This window comes from Telmatherina bonti (assembly GCF_933228915.1).
Source record: "Telmatherina bonti genome assembly, chromosome: 6".
In the NCBI taxonomy this organism is placed as follows: Eukaryota; Metazoa; Chordata; class Actinopteri; order Atheriniformes; family Telmatherinidae; genus Telmatherina; species Telmatherina bonti.
Genome location: NC_136624.1, coordinates 28,787,617 through 28,796,879, shown reverse-complemented (window position 1 = coordinate 28,796,879; position 9,263 = coordinate 28,787,617). Strand labels below are relative to the sequence as shown.

At 38.7% G+C, this 9,263-nt stretch overlaps 1 protein-coding gene across 1 annotated transcript in view; it reads left to right on the top strand.

Moving 5' to 3' along the window:
• The first annotated feature begins 1,672 nt into the window (after positions 1–1,672).
• Positions 1,673–9,263, top strand: part of gnai2b (guanine nucleotide binding protein (G protein), alpha inhibiting activity polypeptide 2b) — a 52,565-nt gene continuing 44,974 nt past the window's right edge. The window contains exon 1 of the mRNA XM_079241942.1: positions 1,673–1,884. Coding sequence (XP_079098068.1) covers positions 1,767–1,884 — 118 coding nt within the window. The 5' untranslated portion in view covers positions 1,673–1,766. The remainder of the gene's footprint in view (positions 1,885–9,263) is intronic.

Below are 9,263 nucleotides of genomic sequence, written 5' to 3'. Positions count from 1 at the left end.
ATATACATTTAATTTCAATTCAGCTTAATTTGTACAGCGCCACGTCACAACAATGTCATCTCAGGGCATCTTACAGACACATCAGTTCAAGGCCATTCGTAATAAATAGCCTAGCTAAGAGAAACCAACAGATTGCATTAAATTTTTGCACACATTTTTGCATATATATTTCTTTTCTATTAATTGTGGAAAATAAAAATTATTCAGATAAATGAGGCAGAAATGATCTTTTTCTTTTCAGATGTTCCTTTCAGGTGTTGCCACAGCAAATCATCCACCTTCATCTAATCCTCTCCAGCCCCCTCCTTTTACACTATGTAACTTCATGCCCTCTTTCACCACACAGATAAATCAAACGTGTGGGCATCCTCTAGACGCCCCTGAGACGTCCAAACTCAGCATCCTTCTACAGATATATTCACCATCCCTCCTCTGCACACAAACCATCTAAGTTTGACATATTTGACTCCAAACATCTAACACGTGCTGTTCCTTTAATGCACATTTTAATCTCTGTCAAGTGGTTCTGCCTCCTGACTCCAAACCACACAGCGTTGCTGGTGTCACATCTTTCCTTTTAATACAGATGCTCTTTTATTACACACCAAGCATGACACTTTCATCCACCCGTTCCAACCTGTTTGTACACATCTCCACCTCCTTTTAACACTGAACTGTTGAGCCCAAGTGCTTAAAATCCTCCACCTGCTTCATCTCTATGCCCTGTAACCCTAATGTACACTTGAGAGCTTATTCTGCAAACGCGTATCTTATTTGTTTCAGCTTATCTTCATTACATTCCCAACACAAAATAAGGTTTTCTTTATGTCTCTATATGAGGAATGCTAAAGCAAATGTCAAATGAGTTGACATGCTGAGTACGTTGTGTTCCTTTCCTCATAAAGAGGGGCAACTCACATCCTCAGCAGGTACCTTTCGTCCACCACTTGATGGCGCTGTACACCGTTTATCGTCACAGCGAGAAACGTGCCAAGGTATTTCATAAACATGTGACGCAAAGACATAAGCCATTTTATGTACACACGCCGCATCCCCGCAAACATAAAGCGGCTCGTATGTGGCGCAGCGGATAGCGCCGCATGACGTCGTCGCCTGTTTGTTGCGCCACAGTGAGCTTTCAACCAGAAATGCAGCGGAATGAAGCTGGCACAGCGCCCACTGCAGTCAACACACCACACTCCTAACATCACGCCTCGCTGGCTTCCCCTCTAATTGGTCCCACGCACACGCAAGCCACCGCCGAGGGCTCGCTTGCTTTAATTGGACTATCGCGACAAGTTGCCGAAGTGACGTCAACCCAACTGGTTGACTTTTTCCAGCTGTCACGAGGATATCTGAGAATTTTTTTTTTTTTTTTTTTTTTTGCGCGAGGGGAACTGAGCGCCAAGAAGCGCCGCAAGAGTCGCGCGAGCGAGGGGAACGTGCTGTTCGTCAGGCCGATATAAGCGAGTCAGGCAGCCCTCCGTGTGGATGAATGGATGCGGGGCAGAGGACACGCAGCGTCTCGGCATGGACCACGTAGCTTCTAGTTGAGCAGAAGAGCGGGGATATTGACTTTTTACGTTGACCCAAACTCTGGAATATTGGTTGTTTTCTTCCCTGAAGGTGAAGCTGGATTAAAATCTTTTCCATTCTCATTTTTGACATCGACAAAGACTTATTTTTTTTTAATATCAGTTTATTTTTCTTGCTGGTTTTTTTTTTTTTTTGCGCAAGTGGCCGGTGCGCCCCTGCCCTCTGGATCAATGGGTTGTACTGTGAGCGCCGAGGATAAAGCAGCCGCGGAGAGGTCAAAGATGATTGACAAAAACCTCCGAGAAGATGGGGAGAAGGCTGCCAGAGAAGTGAAATTGCTTTTATTAGGTAGGTTTCTGCTGGAAGTCGCTCCTTATGGTAGGGAAACTGGAATAAGGGTAGACTCCTGCAAGGAACAAATCTCCTTCATTTAAATGTGCAAATTTAGAAAAGATCACGTTGCTAATGAAGTCAGGTCATAGAGTAACACTCCCAAAAGCAAGCCAACCATAGTAAATCCTGAAAAGATTTGCACATAGATTTAGAGTAGAAACCATTTCAACATCCATCTGTTTAAGTATTGTGCTAAAATAACATGTAATGTGATATTGTCATTAAATAGCCATTGTAAGAGTCTAAATAGCAGAGATAAAGGCAGACATCATCCTGTCAACTTGCTGCACAACTTTTGGGAACTTTGAGCAGGCATTTCAACCCCAGAAATCTTAATTTAATATAACCTATCCAACCTGTGGACCCAGACTAAATGTTAACAAGGACGCACTTCAGGTAAATACACTATTATTTTCATAGAAATGATTAATTTCTCACAAAATAATTCCAATTTCTCAGCTGAAAAGAAATGAAAAACGCTTTTATTAAATGAATTGTGGAGTTTGAAAACAGTGTTCCTCCTTGGCCTTTCCTGTGTGCACACACTCATCACTCAAACAGCCAACACACACTCTCCCACTCACCACCACATTCTCACTTCCTCTCATCGTTTTCAGCAGCTTTACATGATGGTGATTTTGATTCATTTTTCTGTTTAACTGTGTTCAAGTAACTAATGAGCTGGAATACCATCTTCAGATGGGAGAATTTGAGAGTGATGGCAGTAGTGAAAGGCCAATGAGTGTGTTATTCTGAGTGACAAGATTTAGCGGGCTGAATTCTTCTTCCAGTTGTTAAATCTTGGCTCAACCAGAGGTTCTAAAGAGACAGAAGTGTTTTTTCTTTTCAATGATCAACCTTAGTAACTAATGGTTTGTGTGTGAAAATGTCATTTTAGTGTCACTTTTTTTTTTTTTAAATCAACCTCTTGAGTTTCAACACATCCTGCTGTCATTCAAGGCCTCTTGATACATCTTGATGTCTGAGCTTTCACTTTCATCATTCCACTCTAAACCTGGCATCACCTTGTTTTATTTCTCACGTCAGCCATTCTTGGCTGTCCTCCGGTCCACACAGTGGGTCTTTTGTTACAGGGTGACATTAAAGGAGTGGGTGGCATCTGAGTGACACATGTTATGAGTAAATGCAATAAAAGTGACATCACCTTTTCAGCATTAGAAAAACAACATTTATAGATATAAGATCTGAAACTGCACCCATCGTATCTCTGAGGACAACTTTGACATTGGAGCAATGAGATGGAATATGAGAGGGTTAAAAATCATTTGGCTGCTAAACTTCAGGGTCGCTGTTCTGGTGCTGTTCCCCCCATGGAAAGTCAAAATAGGGAGGGTTAATGTATGTTTAGGCAGAGATTTATCTCCAGCCTTGGAGGCAGTGCAGCCCATTGCTTGTTTCTTTATTTTCAGCAAAAGGAAGACAGTCGCTGACTTGTCCAGGGTGTACGAGGCCTCTCACCTAGTAGATGATGGTATATGCTCTACCCCCGTGACCCTGCATTTTAAAAGTGGACACGCATGATAGACATATGGAAACCAGTAGCTATGTTTGGGGACAGTCTCAATAATGTAAAGTCATTACAGTGTTAGACTATTTAAAGTAGTGCATGCCTTACTTCAGTTATCAGAGTAACTTCATGTGTGACTGAGTGCATTTGCAGATTAGTAAAATTGCTTTTTTAGAATGAACATATAAAGCCCAAAGAGAAACTAACACAACACACAGCAAACTAATTTTTAACACATTAGATGTGAGTTCCACAATTTCAACAGTTTATTCCACATTTACCTTGTTTACCGAGGCGGCTGTGAGGCAGATTTAACGTTTAATGTTCTCTGTATTATCACGACGTTTTTCTGGTCTCTTTTCTACACCCGGAGTTATTTTCTGGCTGAATCTAGCAGGCATTGAATAACGGTCTTGTGATAATTGCATGTTGAATTGAGTACTCTGTTTTATTGAATATGTCTTGTTTAAGTAGTACAATGACCTTTGCAAGTCATTAAACACTCTTAAGTAATTTGCAGGTAAGATTCAACAAAGATTAATAACATTCTAAAAGCAAAAGAAATAAATTAAGCACAGTAGCTTTTTCATCCGTATGCAAACAAACTGTGGGCATATGGGCAAAGAACCACACTGATGTACTTTGGAGAGAAAACAGCATAGTTGACCTTGTGCTTGATGTAAATGTTTAATCATGTGTCCAGAGGAATTATGTCACATGCAGAGTGTAAGTGGTTATGTACAGGACTGTTTCTTGGCCTGATGCTGGGATTTCTAGGAGTCCTGCTATCAATCCAATAATCAAGTACACAGTAAAAAATGGATAGATATCAGTTTTTTAAAGTATTATGCAAACTGAAGCCTGCTTATTGATGACTGATGTTTCTCTTCAGCAGAAGTCACATCATTAAATAATGCTCTTAAGTGGAATAAAAAGTGCCCTGACTTTTGAAATATGCATGCACACAATGCACATATAAATATTTATTTTCCTGTCACAGATGTCTTTCTGAAGTTCACAAGAGAACGTCAGATAATGGATTAATGACAGATTTGATGGTTTACGATTAACTCTTTTCACTTTGGACACAGTTGTATCTCACTTAGAGATGCACAGATCCACTTTTTGGGAGTTTGGATCCGATACCGATATCTGAAATTTGAATATCTGCCGATACCGATATTTGCAGATACCAAATCTGTTTATGTGAACATTATTGTGACTATGGTTATTATTGCTGTTATAACTGTGTAAGATTTCATTATGTTGTAATAAATTACCCATCCTTTATGAAGTTACTTCACCAATACAAATATAATAACATTACAGATCCAACAATTTCAAAAAGATTTATTTTGATTTGTCACATTTTACCTAAATACAACTATAAATGTGCAGCTTTGAAACAAAGATCTAGCTTTTAGTGTAACAAAAAATGTCACATTTTAACATTCAAGGCATTGATTTCTTTTAAAACATGTCTGAAGCATGTCATCAAACACATCTGTGCTAACTTAACTAGTGTGGTATCAGGTATTGGTTGTGTTATCAATACACTTTTATAAATACCAAGTACAAGTACACATGCTTGGTATTAAGCATCCCTATTCTCACTTCTCTGTATTAAGCTTAGCTATTTTTTTCCTTGCTAAAGCTTCATTTGCCAACTGCACATGCACTGGATCAGTCTATTCTTTAAAAAATACAATGCCGATTGAGAACATGAAGAGAAGATGAACATAATGGATTCTTTCAATGAGGAAAGACGTTGCTTTCTAAACCTAGAGAAATTTACTGCAAATTACATATTCATGTGCTGAAAGTGTTGGTATAACTGACCCCAGAGAGTCGTATAAATGAGGCTGTGTACAAATATGGTGATTTATTTGTTCACAAAAAGTACCAGTTAAAGGTTTGGACACACTTTTCCAATTAGATTCAATAAAAAGATTTTTCCAGAGATTCAACTGGTACTGCTGATATGGAAAGAACCAATTTCTTTCATGGGATTGGCAGAGACAAAAATCCAAAAACATAGAAAGGGTAAAAAATCCAGAAGCCAACATTTCTGGTGACAGCTGAAGTACAAGCAAAGCTCAAACACTCAGAAGGAACATGTGTGGGTCAAAGGCTGGAAAGCTTGTCACAATGAAATTTGGACACTGACAGGAAATGACAAACCAGTTTAGTATAGATGTATGCTTCTCAAAGATGAGGAAGAATCCTGAATGAGAGTGCACCATCAAGTCTTGCAGATATTTGTACTGATGTCTGACTGTTCTGTTCCCAAAGCACAGATTTCTCTGCACACATCTAAGATTGTGCAGAAGGAATGTGACTCCAACACATTGCATTTACGTTTGTTTTCACTGTATTTTTTGTTACCATCAAGTTGTTTTTATTGTAATATATTCATCAAAAGACAACAAACTATTATTTAATATGTCTTGATAGCTTTTTTAACAGCTGTGGCAAATCAATTTCAAGTGGGCCAGAACACTGAAACAATAGCAGAATGACCTATAAATACAACAACCCCCCCCCCCCCTTTTTTTTTTTTTTTTGTTTTAGTTCAAAGAAGTACAAATTATCAAAATGTTTACTTTAAATGAAAGATCATTCATTCATTTTCTGAAACGCTTAATCCAATTCAGGGTCGCGGGGAAGCTGGAGCCTCTCCCAGCTGTCTTTTGGGCGACAGGCAGGGTACACCCTGGACAGCTCGCCAGTCCATCGCAGTATATGAAAGATCCTTATGGTAATATATGTTATGGATAGCCTGAAATTTCTTGAGAGAAACGAGTGTAGTTTCAACATGATTTCGCTCCAGTTTATTATTAATTCATCCATTCAAACTTGTAGATCACAATGAATCTACAAATTCACAAAATATTTAATCACAAGTGTACCTCTTCAAGACCTAGGTTTTTTTTTTAATGCACATATCTGTAGATTTTATCATGTGTCAAGTAATCCTACCCACATGAACTGACTCACCTGAAAATACAAACTGAAAGTGAGATCATTCAATTAAGACACGAAGGACATAACAAGGTATCTCCGTGCCTTGAGTGCAACCTCATGGTAAAAAATTGAAAATTGTAGCTACTCTTATTTAAAAAAAAAAAAAAAAAAAAGACTTAAAATTAATGGTATTTATATCAATTTTCAAATTTACTAAATCCATTCCACATCCCAGATTGGACTTGCTGGCAGACCAGGTTTGTTCTGGACACAACGTGTGTTGATAAACACCAAACAGCCAAAATATAACTTGTGGAAGCAAATCTGGTTAATTGTGACTGCAGAACACCTGATGGTGTGTCTTCCAGCTCATACCATGAGCAAAGAAAGATGGTTCAGAAGGAAATACAGGAGAAGTTACAACTGCAGACTGACAAATTGGTGACCATATCAGCTCATTAAAGCTTGTGTGATGCTCATATTCTGGGTTGCTCTTCACAGCTAGTCTGTATAATGAAACATGTCATCATCAGATCAAGTGACATCTGTCATAGCTCATATGTTGGTGAATATCTTACCGTAGTTATTGGTGTTGCTGCCTTAAACTTGGTACACACAGATGGACATTTTTTAAATCTGAAGAGATTTTTCTTTGTCTATTAGGAAATACAATTGGAGATAAAAAAAAAAATTCAGGAATTGAAGAGTTTGAATGGTATTGCATGTAGTGTGCGCTGTGCACAGCACACCACACACAAAATGATTCTATCGCGTAGGCAATCTCGAATCTAGTCCTCTGTTCAAATGTGATCTAACAAAAGCTAAGAAGAAGAAACAAAGCAAGAACCTAAAAACGCAACATCCAGGATGGAAGAGGACGTACAAGACAGGGGAATGATGGTGGTTGTGGGACTACTGATGGCAGAAAAGTCCTGAACTAACAAAAAACCCTGGTTATAGCAGCAACTTGGACTTTATAGCAGGGGCAACTCAGGTTCTTGAGGGCTGCAGTCCTGCTGATGTTGTGAGTTTTCCTGCTGCAACACACCTGAATCAAATCAATGGGTAAATAGCAGACTAGTGCAGAGTTTGATGTCAAGCTTTGTTCATGTCTGCTAATTAAGTCTGATATGTGTCAGGTGTGTTGCAGCAGAGAAACTCCTAACATTTGCAGGACTGCGTCCCTCAAGGACCGGAGATGCCCTCCCCTGTTTTATAGTTTACTAAGCATGTGGTTGTTATTCGTCCGCATCCTCCTTCCCCAGTCAGCTAGCTCTTTTTACTGGCTGTTCCTCGTCACAATCCACAAAGCCATGACTCAGGAGACATTGTCTTTCTCCACATGTGAAGAAATATTGGAGAAGTTCTTGTCTGCCCTGACACGTTTTGGATTTGATCGTTGGGAGAAAATTAATTCTTAACACCCCTCAGACCACAAGATTGTTTTATTGAATAATCTTGTAAGACTTCAGATAATCTGTTTGCCATGCGTGAGCAGGAAGAGGGAAAACTGAGACAAAAACGGCCTGATAAATCCTTATGTGTGTCCCCAGCTTTAACAATGGCATTTAGAAGAATCCACTCGACCAAGGGAGCTTTCTTCTCTTTGAGAAGCGCCTACAGTGAGACAGTGATAACTGATTCCAACCAGGTGTGGATGGTAGTATCCGGGCAGTGGGCTAATCATCTTTACAAATAACAGGTGTGGAGGAAATGCAGGTAGCAGAAAAAAATCTGCTCAAAGATCAAATCGGTTCAAATTCTAATTAAGTGAAAGAAAAGTTGATTAATATATTAAAAAACAAACTAATCTAATTAAGACAATATCTAAAAATGACTTTTTTATATGGTAAAATAGTTTTTTTCTGTTTATTATTTGTTTCTAACTGCTACTCTGTTAACTAAAAACTTACATAGAAGCTCCATGTTTTTCTTTTTTACTAGTCAGACAGGGATGTGGAGGGACCAACGCCACTAAGCGCACAAAATTAAAATGATATGACAACAGTCTGCCAAGTGTCCATTTACTAGCACTAGAGAGAACATGCTAGAGGCAGCTGCGGAGGATTCAACGTTGTTGTATTTGTTCCATTTGGGCCTGATAAGATACTAGCTTGTCCTGGCAAAGATAGCATGAGTCACTTATGGTAGCAACCGAAGCATGAAAGCATGAGTATCAGGCACTTTAAAATGGCCTCACGGCATTTGTGCAAGTATTTTTTATTTATTTATTTATTTTTAAATGGAGGTTTTAAGTGGCTAAAAAGCTACTTTGTGGGGCAAGGACACAATGGGCTGATAGTAAAAGCAACTTTTCAGCCCAGGGCTAAATGTATTAAATAAACTTGTCAAGCTTAATTAAAAACTGCCTTTGCACAACTTTAGGTTTTGTTATGAAACACTTCCCCATGTTGCACAACATCACAGCCCTCTTTGTTTGGGTTTCTGACTAGATAGCTTGTCCTCATCTGGCCTGGAATCGGGAGCAACAACTAACATTTCTTAAATCTTATCACGCAACATCACAGCTTTACATCAGTATCTTTATTTTGTGAAGTTAAACTTGTAAATAGCCCATGTAAGGTCGAAGGCCGACTATCAGAACATAATGACTCATAGCTATTTATGTGTATTAGAAATATTATATAAAATGCTGAATTATTAATACACATAAGCTATGCTAAGCCTCATGTATAATAGTTTATACTGATATACTTATGTGCTGTATGATATATCGACATTGCATTTGCTTGTTTTGGTGCTTTCTACTTTTTAGTTCTTTTTATTTGTTTGTTTTTAGGAGATGGTTTACAGTAAGTACTAACTGATGTCCTCTCAAGCC